The sequence below is a fragment of the Labrus bergylta genome, chromosome 4 (genome assembly GCF_963930695.1).
Source record: "Labrus bergylta chromosome 4, fLabBer1.1, whole genome shotgun sequence".
Taxonomy (NCBI): domain Eukaryota; kingdom Metazoa; phylum Chordata; class Actinopteri; order Labriformes; family Labridae; genus Labrus; species Labrus bergylta.
Window position 1 is genome coordinate 15,505,305 of NC_089198.1, and position 23,260 is coordinate 15,528,564.

The window sequence follows — 23,260 nt, forward strand, 5'->3', positions numbered from 1 at the left end:
GCGCAAGTATTGACATAATTTTCTCATCCCTCTCTTTCACAATTGAGATAATGGTTTATTCCTCTTTCTGGAGAGTGGGCGTGAATACAAATGGGTCAGCAGCCCAGCACCCCCTCCCCTTTAACAGAGCAGGCAGCAACAGCCTAAAAGACGGCATGACGTGGTGGATGAGCGTACCACCTACCAAGCCTAGCGCTGCCTTTCAGAAGCAACGCAGAGCTCACAGTGCTTTCTCTCGTTCATCTTCCTCCTCCCCCGCAGCTTTCACTCCTCTAGTCTGCTCACAGACAACACAGAGCGAAAACAGGAAGAGCCTACTGAACGAGGATGTTGAGAAAGGGAGAGGCAGAACAAAAAAGGGACAGAAGCACGTGGGGGGAGGGATGTTCACACGAGAGCGTGTGAATTAGAGAGGAAGGGTGAGAGGAAACAAGGATCTGTATGGAATAAAGGAGAAGATGGACCAATGTTGACGTGTGAGGCAAAACCAACATCCTGAAAGGATTCCTACCTATCCACTGCTGTTTTGATTTCCACAATACGACACACGAGGACAGCGGAAGGACCAGAGGCTGCAGCTAACTGTCAATACTGCTTGACTCGCTTTGACCAAAGGCAGAATCAGCAGCGCAGCACCGTTAGCATCGAGCCTCTAGGGACAATGCGCCAAAACAGACTGAGAGGCTGCAATACTGGATTTCAGACACATGTTCTGCCCATGCACGTATGCACAATCACACTTGTGCATGCATGTGGTGGATAGCTACCAGTGCCTAGAAGCAAAACCTTTTTCTTTTTCTAAAGAACAGCACTATGAACGCTTGAGTGGACAGAAGAGGAAAATCTGTGACATATCACAAAGGAAATAAACGAGAAACTAAAGAGTCAAGCTCCAACTGACTGTGATTTCGCCAAAAGCACAGATGGATCAGTGACCAAAAGGGCGATCAGTGCGTGAGGACATTAAATCATCTCATTCTGGAACAATGGATGCTAGAAATAAAAAGTGCAGAGAATAAAACGGTGAGTTGATGCATGAAACACATCTTTTCACACGCAACACATTTCAGTGTAGGATTTGAATGTTGGCCCTGATAAGCCAGACACTAGTTTCCATTTCACTTATTTATCTTCACTTCAGGGCACTCACAGCCTGCAAACATAGGCTGCTCTCTCAATAACCAATAATAATAACCTCAATAAGACCAATACTGACGGAATAGAAATGTCATGTTCATTTTGTGGGTGCTGTTAGCTCTCCTGCATACATAAACAGTAATAGAAACTAGCGTTTCTCTTATAGAAGGCACACCCTTCATTTCCTGTTGAGTTCAGAAAAACAAAATGATTCTTTAAAACAGATAACTGACAATTACACTGTGATCAGTGTTCAGCATTCATGAAGATGCCTAAATAACATCAAGAAGAGTAGACAGTAAAAAGTATCAGCTAGAATGGTGCACGTCTTCTAATGTAGTTAATACCATTGAACAGAAACGGCTGAAAAATGATTAGAGAACCATGAAGTTAAGAAGAATCATTGTTTGATGGGAGTTAGTCATAGAAAGTTGTCTTTCACTTAGAAAAGCGCTATTATGAGTTGTCAAGACAAAAATATAGCTTATATCAGTTTTAATGTGGCATTCCTGTTAATCTAATGGCTCAAATATCTTCTCCCCCATTTCATAGGCAATGACAAGAGATAAAACATTAGAGCTGACAACCCACCAAATACACTTCACTCCAGGAGCTAAGGCCGGTTGAGAAGCTGCTAGAGATCATCGTAAAAGTTTGACACCTGTCTTGAGAAGAACATTCCTGCTGTAACCATGCAATGGAAACGACGCCACTGCTGTTCGTACACAGCATCTCTCTTCTATCTCCTCTCATTTCTGGGTGTACTGCTCTTTTTGGTTCAGCCTAGGCTCACAGGTATGCCGTGGTCCAGACATCATCCTGTGGTATACAAAGGTGGTGAGCTTGGTACATCTAAAGCCAAACTGAACATTAGCACCAAAACGTCAGGGTGGAGGCTGGTCATTTCTCCTCAGTCCACTGTTGCAAACATCAGCACACATGAGAAGGAAGGTGCCCCCTCACCTCATGGTGAGCCAAATGTTGAGAACACTTTGTCGGTCAGTGAAGAGGGAGAACACAGAGGCAATATTACCCCTGGGCCTTACACTTATTTCATCAACGAGCCAGACAAATGTACAGAGAGCAGATCTTCCCCATTTCTTGTGTTGCTAATAACCACTGAGGCTCGGCAGGTGGAGGCAAGAAATGCCATTCGACAAACATGGGCGAATGAGAGCGTGGCTCCAACTCTGGGATTAATCCGGCTTTTTCTGCTGGGAAGAAATAACGGAGAGCTGGGACTATTACAGCAGAAGATGCTTGAAGCAGAGAGTCACAGGTATCACGATATCATCCAGCAGGACTTCAGAGATACCTACAACAACCTTACCATTAAGACTTTGATGGGATTGAACTGGGTGGCAATATACTGCCCACAAGCCAGCTATGTTATGAAGACGGACAGCGACATGTTTGTCAACACGGAGTACCTCATTTACAAGCTACTCCGGCCAGAAATGAAGCCTAAAACAAACTTTTTCACGGGCAATAACATGAGAAACTTTTCACCAAATAGAAATAAAAACAGCAAGTGGTACATGCCTCCTGAACTGTATCCAGGTGAAAGGTACCCCACCTTCTGTTCTGGGACTGGTTACGTCTTCTCAGGAGACTTGGCGACAAATATCTATCGAAAATCGCTCAGTATCCCTCGCCTTCATTTGGAGGATGTTTATGTGGGAATATGCCTGGCCAAGCTTGGTATAGAGCCGGCTCCTCCATCCAATGCATTCCTATTCAACCACTGGCGGGTGTCTTATTCCAGCTGCAAGTACTCCCACCTTATTACATCACATGGCTTTCATCCTAATGAAATACTCAAATACTGGAATCACCTGCAGAGCACCAAAAACAATGCCTGCTTCAACAGGAGTAGAGGGAGAACAGGCAGGATACATAGAAACAAACACAACAAAGAGAATGAGGCTCATTAAGCTATGAAGTTAAAGTCAGATTCTGCTTGACACAATTGATTTACATCTCAGCACTAGTTTGCATGTGCAGATGAAGGACGGAGTCTAATGTAATGGTGCACTGATTTACTGGCTGAAGACTAGAAATGGATGATTTCCACCCTGCTTGGCCCTGAGAGACGTCTGACACGACCTAACAATTTTAATTGAGTCAGCGCTTTTCTCGACAAACAGTAACACCACAGCTACACCCACAAAACGTCCGCAGTGTGGCCGAGAGCTCTCTCCCTCTCCTTAAAAGGTAAAACCTCAGTGTGAGAGACCTGATGTGAGATGTATCACTTTGTAAGGGAAAAAAACATATCAATCAATGCATATGAAAGTTAACTGATATAAAACATGACATGATATATCATATATATAGCAGCCAATTTCATATTGTTTAAAGAAAGAAAATCAGCATCAGAAAATCAGCTTCATCGGGAAAACATTGATAATCAGAATCGGCCCATGAAATTGCAATTGATGCATCTCTACAAAGAACATTATCACATGTTCGGGCGTTTTTCCACAAGAAAAAGACAGCGGTGGAAAACTAACTGGACAACTGAGATGAGCAGTAGAGTATTAAGCAGCCAAACTCTGCCTGAACAACATCACCCCTTCCACTCGCTGGTGTTGAGTGTTTCAGACTATTACATACTGTGTCACACATCTGCCCCGCCATGTCTTCACACTAATTTGGAATAGAGGGCTGGAAAGAAGAGTCTGCATAAAGTCAGGTGTAGAGATTCAGCTGAGTGCATTGAAAGATGTACCCCACCAGGACATATTGGGACATCTTCAGGTTTGCAGTGCATGTGTGAAAGAGGCAGTACACACTTTGTTCTTATGGGTGCGGGATATAAATTCTGCATTAAAGGTTTGAAACAATGACCCAGCTGTCTAAAGTGATTGCTGATTTTGTACAAAATGGACAAAAATGGTTTTTATGCCCGAGTCAAATCCATAGAGACTTTATGTACATGTTTCATTTGACTAGAGGATAATCTGTGTCTGAAAAATACAGAGCTATTTTTTGTAATTACTCAAATTCTGCTTTGTGTGTTTTGTAGATGATGAGTGAAAAAGGTACTTGGCCAATAAAACATTTTGACAAGTGAAGCAAATATTAAGTGAAGTCATTTTTAAGGAGCTGGTTTACACATGAAGTCAAATGACAAAGGATACAAAATGAGTTTGTAATTTGGATAATCTATAGCAGAAGCGGAATAGGAGATCACAGTGTATTCTACCGTCCATCCCGCATATTTCCCTGTCTATAACAGGGAAGGAATAACAGCTTGTTTATGGAGGCTATAGAGCGCCACAGGAATGAGTCCTAAAACCCTTTGAGCGCCATGGGGTCTAACGTCTAAAAGTCAATGGGGATTTTGAATGGGTTTGTGGTTAGAAGCCTGAAATAAGGTCTGTGGTTAACATAAGCTTAAGAGATGTTGATGTTTTGTTAGACCACATAAACTACGTTAGGTAATACCCACACTTGTGAATTTTGAAGTTTTTACGCGTCTTTAAAAAGGCGGTTGCTAACAAGTGGCTAGTGTGACTACAGTGGTTGTCGGGGACATTAAACGGCTTCACGCCGGACACAGAGGGCGGGAACTCTCACTAGTCGGATATGTTTCATGTAGGTTTAATCTTTAGGTTAAGGTGAATATTAGGTTAGTTTTATTTAATTAATTGAGCTCCAGTTATATCAAATATTGTGTATTTTTCTTATATCTACATGCTCATGTTTATTCACCATGGTGGTAACTGTAAGAGTCTACTTAATCTGATTGATATTAATATGAGGCTGTGATAGAGCTGGAATTGTTATGATCACCTTTCTCTCCTTCTTTCTTCTCTGTGAGAAACTCTTCATCCTTAGATCTTTACTTTAGGAGATCTCTTAAGGGCTAAGATGCTTTGTGAATAACTTTTATCTTTACCAGGATCTAGTCTTTAACTTTAAGGGGAAATTCAGCTGCAGCGTGTTCCAGCTCCTCCAGCTGTCTGTCACTGTGGCCGAAACTCTTCTCCGTTCTGTTTTCGTCATGCCCTGCTGTCACTCTCGACTCTTCCGGTGATTTTTTTCCCCTTTGAATGATGATTTAAGCTCGGCTTTTGTCGGGATCTGATGGTTTTAAAACCGTTTTACCAAACATATTTTTTAATAGAGAAAACCTGCGCTAACATCTGTGTGCGAGTGTACAATTTGAGAGTAGCGAGCGTGCTCGTGGGAGGGACAGCAGTAAAGCCGTCGGCTGCTTTTCAACTATGACACACATGCACGCGCACGAGCGCTTGATACGTTGATGATGTAGCAGTTATTAGCACGACGTTTAAAAAATAATTACTGATAAAACACCGGTTTGAGAGGATACCGCTGTGAAATTGAGAACGTGTTAGTCTATTTCTTTCAGGCAGTATTTTATCAGCTGGCCCGGACTCTGTCAATCATTCATCTGGGCCAGCGGGCCAGTTATAATGTTGTAAACTTCTTTCGAGCCACTGTCAGAGGGCTGAACGCAAAGTCCGAAAGTTGGAAGGGATTTCCATTTGAAAGCAAAAAAATTAGCTCAGAGTCCCAAATAATAAAAGTATGATAATTAGATTGAGATTTACGTTTAAAAAAAAAAAAAAAAAAAAAAAAATCTGATTTTATTTTCTTTATTTTACCAATATCTTAAAATATACCCTAAGCTGATAAGATACTGCAATGTAAGTTTTTCCCCAGAGTGTAGCTATACAACTTAACAAAAAATCTGCATAAATGTTTGTAGAAGGAGGAGGTGCTCTAGGGGGATTCTCAATTTGTTTTGTTCAAAAGAGAACATTTTTGTCCATTACAAATCATTTGAGAATCTATGCACATATATAAATATATAAATAAGAACAATCTACTTTGTTTAAAGATCCTTATTTTGAAATGATTTTAAAATGCTGTTGTGCCAATAAAACATTTTGTTAAGTGAAGCAACTTGTCAGTGAAGTCATTTTAAAAAAAGAGTATATATATATATATATATATATTTAAGTATATTTAGGAATTACATGTTGAAGACAGGCTCCACATATTGTTTGCCTGAGGTAACGATTGGCATGGACCACTGTTGTTTACATTTTCTGACATTCAATTCTCATCTCACTAGATTGTTATTTTTGCTGAACGCAACTTCTGTTTGAGAGGTCATGGATTAAAACATTCATTGGACACAATTAGACATGAGTTTTTCAAACAAAAAAGAGAAGCATACAACTAGGAAATAAATGACCTTCAAATTACAAAACCTAATAAGCTGGATAAAGTAAAAAAAATGTTTAGGTCACATAAGGCTTTGGTTGGCAGCTGTTTGGACAGATACCAATAAATCTAAAAGGGGACTTTTGAGAGGTGTTAAGTGTGACTTTTACACACCGTGTAGGTCTGAGCAAACAACAGAGCTTTGGTCTTACCGTCACTGACTTCAGGGTCATGCCGTGGTATGTGCCCATGGTGTCGATCTTGAAACCCTCCGTTTCTAAAATAAAATGAAAAGTCACTTAATTGTAGACTACTGTCAGAAGGAAATGTTTTTTTTTTTTTATATATATATATATATATATATATATATATATATATATATTTTTTTTTTTGACTGCCACACACTAACTTCAGTTATATGTTTGATGCTACAGAACAACTTACCCTCTTTTCCTTTGAATCGCTCCTGATCATATCTGTTGTAAGCAGCTTGGACTGGCTGCTTGTTCCTTAAGGACGGGTCCTGAAAACAACATGAATCTTGAGTAATTTATTCCTGTTCATGCTTGTCACTACATTGTTTAATCAAGCCGTACACATCATGTAGAGATTTTTCACTGCTTAATAACTACCGACCTTCTCTCCACAAACTCTCATTTCATTTCAAGCTCCATTGATTTAAGAATAGGAAGTGAAAAGACCAGCAGCAGTTCACTCTTTAATGCATGCCACATTATTAAACATCTAATAGTATGTAAAAACTAGAATTTGACTGGTGCCTGGCCAATTTTAGACTGTTATATATATAGCACATAAGCAGAGTCTTTTCTTACAGCTTGAGAAGTGTTCTGTGCTGGTCTCTGCTCCGGTGCTCGCCCTTCTTCTCTGGCTTTCACTGACTGAAGGATGGCAAAGATGTTCTTGGAAAAGTTCTGCAGATGGGGAACACAAAAAAGGATATCATGAGTGTAATATCTCTAAAAAAAATAATTAAAAAAATCTCTGTCTTCTCATTATTTGGTGAACAACAGTCAGTGGAAAGCATCAAGGTGGATGTGAATTAATTTAAAGTAATGCACAGAAAAGGATGTCTCATAGTAATTGCTATGCACCTCATTCATCACAATAATGCTTCGGCACAGTGACTCTGTGATACTTGATATATATTGCAAGACAATCATCAAATGAATGAGTCCCAGTCTTCTTTTTTTATTATCCTCTGTAATCTTCCTCTTTAACCGTCTTACTTCTGTTTATGTTAACCTCATTCGTGTCATAAGTTTCAGGATGACTCCTGACGTAAGTAATAAATTAAATTGGCAGGAAATCTTAAAGAGTAGAGCATTTTTTAATATCAAGATAATACAACAAACCTAACATTGCTTAAGCAGAAGGGAGTAGGGCTGGATCATTAGATGGGATCATCAGAGAATAACATGGGCATGTCTTTGTACATTCATATAGATTCCCTGACGGCGTCATATTGGTGTTTCAGTCAATGAGCTGAGTGCCTAAGTTCCAGCTTTGCCAAGCGGGCCTTATAGTGTCGCAAAAATGCAGCAGCGCCACAAACACACACAGCGCTGTTCTCCCCTGCTGGTTCCTCTAATCTCCATCTTCCACCCGGTGGAAGTAGAACAGGAATAGGTGGGGCTTGCTACCGCAGAATCGAGGGCCCAATCTCGATGTCCCCCCTTACACACTCACTGACTTTGGTGCGTGTTTCCGGTAAGTCTGTGAGGGCTTAGTGCTGTTTGAGGGATCTCTCGCTGACTTTACGAGCCCTTTATGCACCCTGTCCGTAAGTGGGCATCTCTGCAGACTTAAAGTGAGGGAATTACCCACATTCATAGCATTGTGACGTGAAACATATGATTTCCCGGGGAAGCCCACAAGAATTGAAAGGTAAACAAACGGCATAAAATGGAAAAAAAAGGTGGAGACAGTAAAAAAACAGGAAGGTGAAACCACGCTCTATTTACAGTCTACTAAAAAAGGTTATTTGGAAACTACAGCTAATTCATAACTCATTTGCAAGTCTATAAACAAAAAAAGAGAGACAGAGAGCGTATTAGTCCCATAAGATAAACCTTTATTTATCCCACAACGAATAAATGTATTTAGAGTTCTATATTGAGTAGAACTTTTTATAAGCGCCATGGTTGTGAGTGAGACAAGTAAAAAACGTTAAATAAGCTTTTGCCACATTAAATCATGCTGTCATGGTTACAGAGAAGTCGCAAAGTGCTGTCCCATTTGTATTTAACCATTGGAGCCGTCGCAGCCTCATGCACTCAATCACTTTCCAGCTAACGTTAACAAATTCAGTAACGGCCCAGGGGTTAGGGAGGACATCGAGAGTCAGCCTAGGTGTTTGTGGTTGTGGGAGGAAGAGATGAATGAAAGGAAGGGAGGTGACAACTTCAACGAGGTTTTGAAACAAACATTAAAATAAGTTGCGAATAAAGCACTGTTAAATATTCACAAAAGATATACTATGAGTACAATAGGTTTATTTATATATACACTTAATGGTTACATAACATTTGTCATCAACACAGGTAGGTGCAACACTATTTTTTGGGAAACTGTAAATGTTTAGGTGATTAAATAGGTGATTTATATTGTGCCATAAATAATGACTCTAAAACATGTAACACATCTCCTCTACAATGGTGTGTAGGTGTGTAGTTGTGCCAGTCAAAATGTCCACTAGAACGTCAGATTAAGTAAACACACACTTGGTGAAAATGATTGTGTTGCTGCCATCTAGTGGTCACTTTAGTGCTTTCAGGTTTTTATTAGGAGTTTGGTCACTTGGAGGTTTTTCTTTTTACACTTGGGCCAATTTTCTCTTCAGGTTTGGTGAATGACAAACTCAAGTATGAACAGTAAAGTGGACTCTCAAGCAAAGTTCAAATACATTCTCCTACCTTTGTCTCTAACAAGACTGTGAAATGTCGGCAAGTATTGCTGCACAGAACTGCTTTTACAGCCATTATTTCATATTTATTTTTTGTGGTAGCTGGTAGGGGATGCAAACGTCCAATAATAACAATAATAATCGGTTACAAAACAAATGTAACCAATAATCATTTTGTAGTCCACATTTTTGTAAATGTTTCTTGAAGAAATGTTCTCCAATTGTGGATTCTAGGAGAGGCCTAATTCAAAACAGAAAAAAAGGAGCACACTCAAACAGAAACAAAACTTCAGGTGCACGAGCGCAACAAGAAAATAGATGACAAAGCGCTGATAAAGGCTCTGCCTCCCTGTGTGGGAGCATAACCTGCAGCATGATAGAATGAACACCCTCCCTCCCCAACAGACAGCCTTTTCCTAGTAATTCTGAACGGGCCAAAGCCACAACAAATGCCACTGAAGTTCTTATATCGACAGAGGGAAATATTAATAGTTCTGAAATGAAACTATACTGTCCCAGATGTGATTATATTTATTATGTGCTCAAAAGGGCATTCAAAAAAGTGTTGGCTTAATAAACTAAAAGGTGTAACTGTAAATATATATTTTTTTACATATAGGCTATGTTAATTACTTAATTTCATTCTAAAGTGCTTTATTTCATTCATATCTTTTATTTATTGGAGACTCTTTTGGTTGAAGGAAGCATAAGTTTATTTTTTTGACAACGTTTCATTTAAAATGTTATTAAAAAGTAATCTGAGCCGGTGTACAAGTCTGAACTGTCGATGCTGCACTTAGCCGAATTTGTAAAAGGGAAATTCTAAATGTTCCTAATAAAGAAAAAAAGTGTTGCATCATGTCCCTTTACTGTACCGAAAATGTACCGAACCGAAGCTTCAAAATATGGAACCGTACCGAACCGAAATTTTTGTGTACCATTACACCCCTACCTATTACTAACAATTATTAAAATCCCAGAGATTCAAATTAATCAATAGATACAGTCGGCATCGCGCCATAGTTGGGGGCGGGGCCTCCCGTAGGGGAAAAGAATCACAGAAAAAAAAAAGAACTGCAAAATGATTACTCGAGTACTCGCTTTAACAATGGGAGAGTAATCGATTAGAGAAAATTTTGCATTTCTGCACCCCTAGTAGCTGGATAAAAAGTATTCCCCCCCCCCCCTAAAAAATACAAAAAAAATAAAAAAAACTGTGTGATTGGTTATCGTGAGTAAGTGGACTCGTACCTTTCCGGTGCTCTGCAGGATGGTGGTCCTTGTCCTCCACACCCGCTCTCTGCTGACAATGTCTCGGGTGACGTCCACCTCGGCGTCCACAAAGCTTCTCTGCTTCAGGGTGATGTCATCATCTAGATCAGTTTTGATGGTGGAACGTTTCTTGGCCATGATCTTGGCTTTGATGGCTGCGATCTTCTCCACTGACATGGCCTCAGACAGAGACCTGGAAGATGGGAAATAGATTTTTACACCAAGAGCCTTTAGAATATTTGTCTTATTAATGCTGCACATCAGTTTTTCTATTAAAGTTGTAACTAACTGTAGAGGTGAAGTAATACATATTTAAGAGGTTGTGACTTATTATGTAACATTATGTACAGATGACTTTGGGTAAATTAAACTATACCTGATCTGGTCCGTCTGCACGATGCCCTCTTTATGGCCCTCCAGACGGGCAGCCAGACGCTCCTTATCCAGACGCACCCGCTCCTCATCCTTAAGAAAACAGTGAACACACCATAAGTGAGCTTCAGAATGAAATAACATGTTGTAACAGATGTCATTTCATTTATTTATTTAGAACATATTTTAAAATTAAAAATATACATTAAAAACAAAGCAAACAACAATAGGGCTCAACAGTGTGGTGCCAGAAGTAAAAATCCTGTTCATTTTTCCCATAGCGGATTTGATTATTAGCCATAAAAAAGTGGGCGGTACACTACTTTCTGTAGTAGCTTGATTTTTGATGTTGCAAAGGGGTGATGGAAAGTCAAAGAACACAAATAACTACCTAAGTAACAAAAGCAACAAATATGATGTATTACACACATTGGTAGACGGTACAGAACTTACAACTTATATTGATTCCATTTTTCTCATCCACTCTTCAATTATATTTTTGTTAAATATGTTATTTTGAAAATGTGTTTAAACTTTCCTAATGTTTGACATGTTTTCATTTCTTCACTGCAGCTGTTCCATAAATTAACACCCTACTTGTGATACATTGTAGTTTCAGGTTGGTCCTTACTGCTGATTATTTTAACATAAATATTCCTCAGAGATTGTGTTTACTTTCCCTCTGCTGAAAAAACCTTTGGATACTGTTCAGTAACTGTTCATTTTTAACTTAGGACATGATTGGGATGCTTTTAAAGTCGATCCGGTCCTTGAATTTCAGTGTTTTCAGTTTGATGCAGAGTGTCTACTATCACCCCTGTAAGTGCTGTATTCACAAAAGTTTAAAAACAAACTATTGTATTTTTCTCTGACTGTATTTTACACAAACGTTTGCTTTGTAGCTTCAATGGCCTTCAAGATGTTAGTTTAAAATGCCTCCATGACAACAAAGTCTCCGAGGAGGGCGCACTAATGGAGCTTTGACTATTTCTCTGACTACACACTGACCCTCACATTCTTTCAACCTCGAACAAAACAGACACTTTTAGTTTTGGTCAGTTATTGATGTGTTTAAAGATCCTGGACCAAATGTCACTGTCAAACACCAGGGGCTGTATTCACAAAGCCTACTAAGTACTAAAACAAAATTCTAAGAAAAGTCTTAGAATCAGGACATTTTCTAAGAATTTTCCCTCAAAGTTAACACTAGATAGCCCTTAAGAGAGCTCCTAAGGTGTATAACTGTTAGGAGTAGTGAGGAGGGCTTTTAACAGGTTTAAGAGTTTCTCAAGCAGAGGAAAAAATTAAGAAATGTTCTCCAAACACTGAATAATAAATATTATTTCTGACTCATAGTTTGGCTGAACAGACTAAAACGATTCGTGCAGACATTTCAATTCATCTATGACTTTTTTCAGGACAAAGTGAGACATGCATGTTGAGTTACTCTACATGCGGTCACCTCCACAGGTGGATCCAATCACTAATTAAAAGCTTTTACCTGCTGATATAAGATCAGCATGTGAACAAGCTGCTGAACAAGTGGGCATGTGATTTCAAACATTTTGTAGGCTATATACTTTTAAAGTACATCTCACAAATTATCACATAGATGCTAATTTCATAGTGTTTATAATTGCAAAATTTCTGACTGGATTCTATCATTTACTTTTTTTTTTCCATTTTGTTGGCTCAACCAATCACAGCTTCTGACAAAAGGTACCTAGCAACAGGGTCAACCACGCCTCCTCACTAAGATAAACGTTTCTGTCCATTCCTTGCTCAGAGTTGCTCTGAGTGTTCCTAAAATACGTCTAGGCTAAGACTCCTTGCTAGGAATTGGAAAGTTGGAAAATGTCTCCCTTTGGTCACATTTAAAAGTGATGACAATTGTGGAAGTTATAGATTATTGATCTTTTAACCAATAATCCCCAAAACCTTGACAGTGACAGTGTTAAACTCCTATAACTGCTCCTGCTTGCAGAGAAGAGATTTATACCGTAGGAGGGAATGCTCACCAGTTACACTACAAAACATGAACACAAGAGAAATGATACCAATTTACCTCGATTCTTGGTTTTTTGGCTTCAGAAGAAACTTCATCCGCTGCTCTTTTCACTAAAAAAGCAGAACAGTGTCATTATTTTACTGAGTGGATTTTTTTAAACCCACTTTACCGACAGAAAAACAACGAAATGAATTTAAAGTATGTGATCAATATCAGCATGATACAAAAGTTGTTTTTACAACATACTATGCTCATAATGAAGTACATGATGTCCATAGAAGTAGTTCAAATTTAAGAAGCATGGTGTGAACTTGCCTTGGGTTGGCCTCTGCAAACCTATTTCTATAGGTGCACTTCTGTCGATGCTTGTCGATGTCGCTGTGAAAGAAAAGATTAGAAAACAGCGTTAACAGACAGAAGTAGATCACTGGTTCCCAAGCTGGGGTCAAAGGTCAAGGGGGGCGCTATCTCTGCTCCGCTGTTGTCAAAATTAGATTTGCACATATTGACTAAAATCTCGATAACAGACAGCAGATAAAACAGTGTAACAAATAAATTGTCCTCACTGAAAATATCAGACCTCTTATCAGCTAGCCGTCTTAAATAGAGACATTGCACGTTAATGAACATAAACATGTAAATAGAGCCCAATTTATTAATCGGTCAGCCGATAATATCGGCGATATCAGCATAGCCAGTCACTACCGGTATCTGCTCATTTCATCACAGATGTGCCGATATTATTAAATTTATTCACTAGTCAAATAACATTTCATTTGAGTATCAATGTATTAAACTATCAGTTCTCTCTGTGGCTATCACCAACAACAAGCTTTATCACTCTCCAGAGTGTCGAGCGATGATGCACATACATACACAGTTACTTTCCAGTTGAGTGACCATCGTGTCTTCATAATATATATTTTCCACAAGTGTTTGATGGGATCCCACTGCATATGAGGGACCAACACAATAAATGTGTATTTCTATATCTATCTATCTCTACAGATCAAACACAGATCTAAGAAAGTTATAAGCGGATATATCAGTATCACATTTTTTTCTCTCCCCAATATCGATGATATCAGTATCGGCCCCAAAAATCTCATACCGACCGGGCCCTAGTGAATAACAAACATTGTAGCCATAGGATTACTTTCATCTTGCAGGTTGGTGGTTCACACGTGTACAACTGTACGTATAACCACAATGACAAGAAAATACCAACACAACAAATGTTGACCAAACTACATCATAAACTATATATACTTACAACTCTCTCCATTGAGATACGACAGCAATCCTTTTCGATCAGGTCGCCTGACAACAGGGATGTTCTCTGTCTGAAAAATAAACATACAAATATGTCAAAAACATCCTCAGGAAGAAAACTGTGATTCATTTCAATTGATGAAAGAGACTGGAATAGCACGGGATTATTCTGGAAGTCCTGGCACTGACAGGTGAAGGCAGTATTGGCAGGTAATCCAGGGTACTTACTGCAGCTCTTCGCACATAGGATGGATGCGGAAGATGCACATTGTTGAGTAAGAACAAGATAGAGTCCAAAGTGTAATACTCTTTGGGCTGGCCCTCTTTACCAGTTCTGTTGGAGGAAACAAAGGCAAAGAAAATCACAAAAATCACAAAGTTAAGTTTGCAATCATTGCATTTGACTAAGTAAAAGTAGACACACTGTTGCAGGTGGTACATTTAAGTTTATGTTAGTTGCTCATTACTGTAAGAAATAATGAACAGATAATAAAGAGGCTTTAATCTGCTTCTGAAATTAAAAACTATCAACAGTTAGCTGATCAACTTCTCTGAATGCAATTTAACTTTCACCGCTACAGACGCAAAGTTTGTCTTGCCAAGAATACAATAAAATGTTTGTCTTTATTATTGTACATAAAGTGAAGCACTAAAGTTGCTGTGCTTAAATGTCCAACTCCATGGCACCACAACTAAACACTAGCTCCCGTCGCTAACTGGTTAGCATCACATTACTTCAGCAGCTGTAGCTATTTCTCTCACGAATATAGTTTAAGTTTTGAAAAATAGATAAATAGAAATGGATTTAGACTAGCGAAGAAGCCCCATGGGTAAGGGCACCGTATTTCCGTGTGGCACTAAAGTAACCAAAAACAGTGGTTGAAGTTTAACAGCAGGCAGAGTTAGGTTAGCATGTAGCATCTCACTAGCCTTCCGCGGCTACCAGCTCCACAAGGGACCGATGAGCTCCAGCGGAGGGCCCACAGAGGCATTAAAAACAGGGTTTAGCGCTGACATACCCCCAGATTATGTAGTTGGTCTTGACATTTTTCGGCCAGGAAAACTCCCCGAATATAACTTCATCTCCTTTAGCGACGATCTCTTTTTTCTGGATGTTGTACTGACGGAGAACACTCAACACATCCGCCATCTTCACTTGTCTTGATGTAGTGCGTCTGCAAGGCCCCCAGATATCAACACGAAGCGGACTCGCAACATGCCTGACCTGAATCAAACTTTTATTTGGTATTTAACTAATGTAAAAAAAAAAAAGAAGTCTCCTCCAGTTTTTGTTGTTGTTGTTGTTGTATTATTGTTAAAGCAGCCAATTGATTCGTTTTTTAAGTGTTTGCTAGGTTGATAAATTAAATCCCTAAATGTGTAGTTAATTTCTTCCTGCCACTGTCACAAATGATTGTTGAGTCATGAAGTTGAGTGCCTTGCTCAAGAACACTTTTAAAGGACAGACATGCTTAGTGTGATTTTAACTCAAGCAACAAGTAATGAATACAATACAAAATAAAAAGCAGCAGATTGTTTATTGGGGGTTTACATTGCCACTACAGTCAAGTACTTGGAAGTTACACAAGTGGATACATCAGACAAAGATGACAGAAAAGTTAATCACGGTGATAAACACTTGTCAACAAACCTCATAATTACTAACTCTTATGTCAGACTTTCAACTTAAAATGTATCAAATCACAATTTTATACAAATATTTTTTGCCTAGTAGCATTTTGACCTTCAAACAAGACGCAGTGGACATTGTCTCAACTCTGAATGTGTCAGTGTCAGCATGTGTGTGCATGTGTGTGTATGTGTGTGTATGTGGGGGGTGACTTCCTCACAGTAATATGGTCAGAAAATTGTCTTCATAAGAAGTGAATTAGACCAGAATGATTGATTAGTGATGCTGTGGACCAAAACAAGAAGCATCACTGTAGTTGTTTGCCTTTCCACAAATTCAGACCCTAAACTCTGTGCACTGTGTCAGAAGAAATATAAAGCATTCTACTTTAAACCCCGACATGTTTTAACTAACGTACATTCAATCCATTTTATTACAGCAAGGTTGCAATAATTAGTTAGTTTTTGCATAATCAACATCCTTACATAAAACATACAGAAACATTACTGTGCTAACAGTATCAGTCTTGGTAAACAGTAGTTAAATAGCTATGATTCGCTCCTTCCTCAGCATTATAGTCAAATACAAATGTGTCTCCAACTTACAGTAAACTGATCAAAATATCCCAAATATTCCTGCAAAAACAGATCATGTTTAAGAGCACCAAGGGCGTATCCTTTCAAAGAGTTAGTCTGACAAGAGCAGAACTAAGTTTTTTAATTAATTTGACCTCGGGGGGGAAACAGATGTCAGCACAACTAAAACTGACGCTTGGCAAAGGCCAGACTTTTGTAAATGAAAGTGGAAAGATTTTTAAAAACTCAAAAATGGCAGAACACATTGCAGTTTTTATGCTTTTGGTGCTTTCTTGACATTAGATCCGTTTAGCCTTTATGCTACATAAAAGAGGGACAAACCTGAACCATCCCGTCAGACCTGCTAAATCATACCGTGGAAACATACTAAGAAACTAAAGTAATTGCTCTTAAAATAACCCTATAGTTGAACTCACTTCTAACATTCAGACTCTTACAGTGTTCCTCTTCCTTTATTTGGCCACATATTTTTGTAAGTGGCGGAATTATTGTCGTAAAGATTCTTGGCTCACCGAAACCCATCAGAGGTAAACAGCCCGTCACACAGGAAGCTTTTGTGCACTACACCTGCCAGCATGACATGCAGGGACATGTCATTTCTTATGACTTTCTTTTCATATTTCAGCATTTAAAAAGAAGAAATATCTTCTCCAGAGTGTTGTCCAGCCTGCTGGACACTTTGTCAGTTGACCTGTATGCGACATCATACAAAAGGAGAAATTGAAAATGTTAATGTCAACATCTTTTGGATTAGTGCTGTTTTAGGGCCCTCTACTCGCTAAGTGAGCCACCCTGGTCCACTTGGTGTCTTTTTGTACTCTAAAGTCATGACTCAGAGACAGTTGAGTCCCAAAAGTCCCAGCACTAGTCAGATCAGATCTTGGGCTAGGTTACGAATGACGCTCAGAGCTCCAAGGTCAAAGCCACAGACGCTCAGCAAACCCCTGTCTTCTGTGTCAGCGATACCATGTCCAATTGAAGTAAGTCCACACATCACCAACTTGGAATTAGCTCCTGATTTCTGTCGAGACAGCAAACACAAAATACAATCATAAATTGTTGTTTTAATTGATCTTTGAACGGACAAATCACTTGTAAGTACTCTTATATTTATATAAAAATAGATTGTTCATTAATTCTTCTGCTACCGACGAGGCTTAGTGGGGCACTAATTAAACACTTTTTCTTTTATGTAAAAAATAAACAAGATCAAAGGGAGCAGCTGAGTGCCTCACTGAAGAAGCACAGTCAAAGTGTGAGGTATTAACACTTGATTAGAAAGACTAGCATGTGTTTCATAGCTTAAACATTCATGTTTTTGAAGGAACGTGCTCGGGTCTAATTATGTTACTCCAAATGAGTGAAATGACAAGATGAATCATGTGAATTGAAAGAATAAACTTTATACTAGTGAAATGTCATCTTGCCGTTAGAAAACAGGTTAAGCATTACTTGAAACTAGAAAAGCAACCTCATCACACTTGCCGGAGTTTTTCCGTGTTGATCAAGTTCAACCACATGTACATATGTCTTAACAGTGAGAGAAATTACGCTTTGACAAGGTCCAACAATCATTAGTGTCACATTAAACATGTTTAAATTATTTGAAAATGTATCACATTTGACATGATGCAATAAAAAGATCCCCTCCCTAAGCAGACATGAATTGATGAATATACTTGTCGATGCTTCTTTAGAGTCTCCACGGGGCTGGCAGTAAACATCCACAATGGGTTGTTTGTCAGAATGATGAAAACATCTACTGCTTTCCCGTTCTCTGTGGCCCATGCGATGGGAAGGGTGCAGTCTGTGCTCCCGCTCGGGATCTGGAACATGGAATGGTGGATAGATCATAATTAACCGAGGTTAATCAGAATCAGAATCGATGCTATAATAATAATGCTACTAAACTGCCCTTTATGTGAGGAACAGCTGGTGATAGTGTGTTATCACAGATGGTTAAATTCCTTATTTTAAACATACATATGCATATCACAGTGATCTTAAATTAGAACTGATTAAGTAGTCCTTGGTGCTGTGGCATGCCTTACCTTAACCAGCTCGACTGTTGCCTGTGAGAGAGTCATGTCAGCAGAGAAGGAGCATGGAACCACAGCTCCTTCAGAGTAAGCCAGCACATCTGTGTCTGCCTCTGTCCTTGCAAAGATCTGCAAAAGACACAAGGGCCAAAAATGAAAAGCATTGTTAGAAAAAAACAAATGATCTTTCCCACATGTAAACGCACACAATGCATCAGAAGTATGACCGAGCCCCCGAAATCTATGAAACATCATTGGGATGACTCTCAGCTAATTCCCCCTGCAGGAATCCACAGTACGTATCAAGAGACAAATTCCTTGATCTCTACTCCCTCCAAAGATAGAGCCGCTCAAGCAGCTGTTCAAGCCGAAGCAATTATTAGCCACACTGTCTATTTGTCTCGCCTTACCATAGTAATAGCTGCAGCGGCGACAGCAGTACTGATCGACGTCCCGGGGACAATGCTGCTCAGTGATGTGCTCACGTCTACTGCCACTACGAAGCGTTTACCCAGAGGCTCCACATTCTGAGGACAGAATAGAAAAAATAACAAGAGGTGAAGAGAGTACGCCGATGTGATGTTTTCTTTCTTATTTAATGTTTTGTGAGAATCTAGGAAAAGAGAAAAGAACCTACCATGAAACTCTTGTAAAAAGCAGAGTCCATTGCTTTGAGGATGCTGCTGTCTGGTTCCCACTTTGTCTTACCCTGAAAGCCTTGGCCTCTTTTGTAGTTTTCGGAAGTCAAAAGGATGCTGAAAGGATGGAGCTGTGCCTGGTTATTTCAGGACAAAACATACAATACTGTAGACTGAGTCAAGTTACATTTCAAGAACAAATGTAAACTCGTGGTTCTGATCTCCGAGTCCTACCTTCTTTAGTTCCGTCTCACTCTGGATTCTGTCGCACACAGCTTGCACTTCTGAACTTCCAGGTTCAAGCACTTTGTTCGACGTCATCTTACCCAAGATCCTTAGCACTGACTGGAGAGGCATTTCCTTCAACAAAGACCTCCATACCTCAAAACAATTAAACAGATATATCTCTATGAGATTCATTCCATAATGCCAAGTGCTACAGTTAAACATCTTTGGCTGCCCAACTGAAGACTTGCCCGGGCCAGTAGTCATGATTTCTTTCTTTGTAAAGTCTGCAGAGAAATGCAGTTCAGTTATTCTTGAAATTATATATAGCATTTTAAGACGACAAAGCAAAAGAAAGAAAATAATATAATTGCCATGATTAAATTCCAATTTAACACACAAACAACAAGATCACTTGTGAGAGACGATACATGAGTTTAAATGTCTCATATTATGCAAAATACACTTTAATATGTATTTCTAACACTAATGTGTCCTTAGCCTTTCTACAAACCTCCCATTAGGAGAATAGTCCATCCTCTCCGTCTTTTCCCTGCTCCACTTTTCAGAAAATGTGTGCTCAAACAGGCTGTTTGAAGTTTTTCCCCTCATGACATCACAAAGGGCAGTAACCCCTCCCCCAGGTGAGTGACTCTCCCATAGCTAGGTGTTTATTCTGCCCTAAGGTGCGAGAAAGCCCAAGCCATAACCCCTTCCAGAGGGGCGTGGTCAGACACAGAAACAGTCCGTTCTGAGCAGGGTTGAAATAGAGGAGTTTATAGGCACGATCAAATACAGGATCAGAGTAGATTTTGGGTAAGGATTGTTTTACAGACATGTTTTGGGAACCTCTGAGACTTATTTAAACTGGTTGAAGAAGAGAATAATATGTGACCTTTAAGGGAATATAGGCCTTTTCTTACGTGGACTGTGAACTGATTTTGCATCAACATGACTGAAAAGGCCCTCAGACGGCTGCTTCCTTAAACAAATAACTTTATCAAGGATTGGTAAAGATTTTATTTATTGTGAACCAATTCCAGACTAGACTAACGTCCACTCAGCTGTTTTCTTATCAACTTATGGTATATATAGTGGTCAAGCTGTGCAAAACACTCACCTGTTTGGACTTCAGGTGTTCTGTCAGCAACTGTTCCCTCTCCAGTTTATGTTCCTCTATTAAATTGATGACCTCTGTTTCATCACAACTGTGCTTGACCTTCTCCACTACTTCCAGATACAGAAGCACTTTGACCACCTCCTCAGAGTTCTCTTTGTCCGAGTAAGCAGCCTGGACTTCTTTCCACCCTTTTGTTACATATTTGCTGATCAAGGCGATAGCTGCAAACACAAATGCACGGCCATTACAGTCTGACTGAAGATGTTTTTATTCAAAAGAACCACAATGTTTCAACATAGTAGCAACGCAGTGATTAAGATGTTGGTTAGCACTGTGGTTATGTCAGCTTTTTTTTTTAAATACACTTAATGGGATTCTGGAGTTTTATCCTCATGACATTTTATTATTTTCCCTTCCCTTGATTCGTGACCATGCCACCTTTTAAATCAATTATCAAAATCAGACAAACTGTTCCTGTCTGCTCTCGATCAATGCTTACACATAGAACAAGTTGGTGTTTCAATGAACTTCCTTCATGATTCGCAGTTATGACTACCTGTGTCCCTGACGAACATGATGACTTAATTCACCTCCGATGAATTTAAATCATCGAGCAAACAAGAGATTTTTCAAACTGCCTTTACAAATTCTATACTGCACGACATGGATATTGTAATGTAAAAACAATAATACGTAAGCCTAACCTTGTAAGAGGCTGTATATATTGTGGCTATGTGTAAACTCACCTTCATTGGCTGGTTTGGTGTGAGAGAGCCTGAGCAGATCCTGGTGCGTCCATCCCTCTCTCTGTTTACATTTGGTCACAGCCGCAGCCAGACTCATGGCGTCCTGCTCATTGTACCAATCAGACACTGCTTTCCTCAGGGCACGTCCCCAAATCCCACACTTCATACCCTCCTTCAATTCCTTCTTGTTCTGGATGAAAGAGAACAGGTGGGCAGGGTCCCGACAAACTTCCTTCACAGCTTTGAAGGCCGCCTGTCTTGTCTTCAGCTCCGAGTGCTGGGAGCACAAAGCCAAGGCGAAAAAGGTGGGGCCAGGTCTGACAGCATGTCCATCCTGGCTGAACCTTTTTATCTCCTCAACCACCTCAGCACCCCGGCCGTCCTGCAGCAGGGAGAGCAGAGCTCCTGCACCCTCCATGCTGACCTGCCCCTCCTCTCTGGCTGTGTATGCATCGCCCTCAGAGCCGTAGCAGAGGAAACGGCACAGTCTGGCCTTGTCGGTGACCTCCCATGGACAGCCACCACCACCTGTTGAGTTTTGGGTGTGGTTGCTTGATGGAGATATTTTAGTACTTTCCGATGGCTCCATTGCAAACTACAGAAGGCCTGAAACAAAAGCAGTGAAAGGGAATTTACAAGAGCTACAACAAAAATAGTTTTAATTGATTCGTCAAATCTTAGTAAGTAAAGTATTGAACCCTCTTTGGAAAACTTGAACCTACCATTGTTTGACTTCAAAGTAAAAGTCAGCAAGATTTCTGACTGCTTAAAGGTTACATTTCTAGAATAGATTGATAATATTCACTGTCCACCGTGAAGAAACACAAATCTCATCAAAACAATCAGTCGACTAGAAGTGCACAGCTAATAAAGGTAAACATGTCAGATTTGATGTCAGAGTTCATTTCCCATTCATGACTCTGGTTTGACAAAAGATGTAAACTGGAAGAAAAAAGCAGTGCAACTTTCCAAAACCCCAACATGACCCCATACATCCTTAGTTTGAGCTCCAGAACTACTGTCGAGAGAGATCCTCCACAAAAACAACATAACGATGACTTAGTTAGCAACAATACTTACTCAGTATGCCTCAGTGCACGGACGAAAATAACTTAAAGCCGATTACAAGACATGATGAGAACACATGAGAGAGATGCAAGCCACACTGAGATGGCAATACAGGATGGCAGACAACTGTGCACACATTGTCAAATGCCGAAAATCCATCGATCTCACCTGGTTACTTCCACTTCAACCTGCAGTGAGCTAACGTTACTAATTAAAGTGAGCTAAGTGAGATGAGCTAGCGGAGGAGAGCAGTGTTGGAAATGCGAAGTTAGGCATCGTTAGCCAAAAGCCTCAGCAAGTCCTTAATAACATGATATTCATGGTGAGTATATCCTAGCTTAAGTCAGTCCACACGTTTCTCAGGGAGTGTTATGTTTGTCTCTGAGATCCCCTGTCTCACGTTGTAAACTACAAAGTCACACATCCGAGCTTTTTCCCAGCCGGACACCCGGGGAAAGCTCAGCTAGCGAGGCGGCTTGATGCAGCTCGCCTGGGATGACCAGGAGCTGAGCTAACCTGAACTAAGCTGCTCTGAGTTTACTCTGAACACAAAGTGTCTTTCAATTATAACATTTCGCTTAAAAATACACGATGACTCATTAACTTACCGCAAAAAAAAAATAAAAAAATAAAAAAATAAAAATGTACACAGTACTGAAGTGTTTAATGTGGCTGGACCACAAAGAGGCCTCCTCCCCTCCGCTCTGACCGTCAGGGAGATAGGGGCGGGGCCGCAGTGGATGCTGGGATACAGAGTACCAAAGTATCAACACAGCAGCTCATAAGATGCTCCTCTTTTTTTTGCCACATTTGTCCGTAATAACATTTCTCTCAGCATTATGCTTATGGTCGTAAAACTATACTCATATAGCTCTTCTCACTCAAAAGCTCCAATTTGCTATAAGGTTACTTTACAGTGCATCTGCAAGCAGCACTGTAAATACTTCTTTTTAAAGAGATATTCTCCCCTGATACAGCGTTGCTTTTCAAGGTTTTCTAGTAATGGACCCCTATA

The 23,260-nt window shown here is 39.8% G+C and overlaps 3 protein-coding genes across 5 annotated transcripts in view; 1 reads left to right on the plus strand and 2 right to left on the minus strand.

Annotated features, from left to right (window-relative positions):
* The window catches only part of cdc73 (cell division cycle 73, Paf1/RNA polymerase II complex component, homolog (S. cerevisiae)), a 29,764-nt gene extending 14,398 nt beyond the window's left edge, over positions 1-15,366 (minus strand). The window contains exons 1-10 of the mRNA XM_020650648.3: positions 15,203-15,366; positions 14,412-14,517; positions 14,185-14,254; positions 13,227-13,289; positions 12,969-13,021; positions 10,908-10,996; positions 10,511-10,724; positions 7,170-7,268; positions 6,781-6,859; positions 6,549-6,613 (exon numbers count right to left, since the gene is read on the minus strand). Of these exons, the coding sequence (XP_020506304.1) occupies positions 6,549-6,613; positions 6,781-6,859; positions 7,170-7,268; positions 10,511-10,724; positions 10,908-10,996; positions 12,969-13,021; positions 13,227-13,289; positions 14,185-14,254; positions 14,412-14,517; positions 15,203-15,333 (969 nt within the window). The 5' untranslated portion in view covers positions 15,334-15,366. The remainder of the gene's footprint in view (positions 1-6,548; positions 6,614-6,780; positions 6,860-7,169; positions 7,269-10,510; positions 10,725-10,907; positions 10,997-12,968; positions 13,022-13,226; positions 13,290-14,184; positions 14,255-14,411; positions 14,518-15,202) is intronic.
* On the plus strand, positions 216-4,219 carry LOC109996500 (beta-1,3-galactosyltransferase 2). The gene is made up of 2 exons (XM_020650660.3): positions 216-1,023; positions 1,690-4,219. The coding sequence occupies exon 2, from the start codon at positions 1,830-1,832 to the stop codon at positions 3,069-3,071; it is 1,242 nt and encodes a 413-aa protein (XP_020506316.2). The 5' UTR covers positions 216-1,023; positions 1,690-1,829; the 3' UTR covers positions 3,072-4,219.
* Positions 15,367-15,702: 336 nt separating the features above from the next.
* ro60 (Ro60, Y RNA binding protein) lies at positions 15,703-22,880 on the minus strand. 3 transcript variants are annotated; one of them, XM_020652226.3, is made up of 9 exons: positions 22,854-22,880; positions 21,178-21,783; positions 20,432-20,652; positions 19,321-19,467; positions 19,086-19,223; positions 18,859-18,975; positions 18,461-18,577; positions 18,089-18,235; positions 15,703-17,430 (listed from the first exon to the last, which is right to left on the minus strand). In XM_020652226.3, exons 2-9 carry the CDS (start codon positions 21,764-21,766, stop codon positions 17,278-17,280), a joined length of 1,629 nt encoding a protein of 542 aa, XP_020507882.2. In that variant the 5' UTR covers positions 21,767-21,783; positions 22,854-22,880; the 3' UTR covers positions 15,703-17,277. The 3 variants fall into 3 exon arrangements, with proteins under 3 accessions (XP_020507882.2, XP_065809918.1, XP_020507890.2); XM_065953846.1 differs by lacking the exon at positions 22,854-22,880 and adding an exon at positions 22,414-22,820; XM_020652234.3 differs by lacking the exon at positions 22,854-22,880 and adding an exon at positions 21,900-22,349.
* Positions 22,881-23,260: the final 380 nt, after the last annotated feature.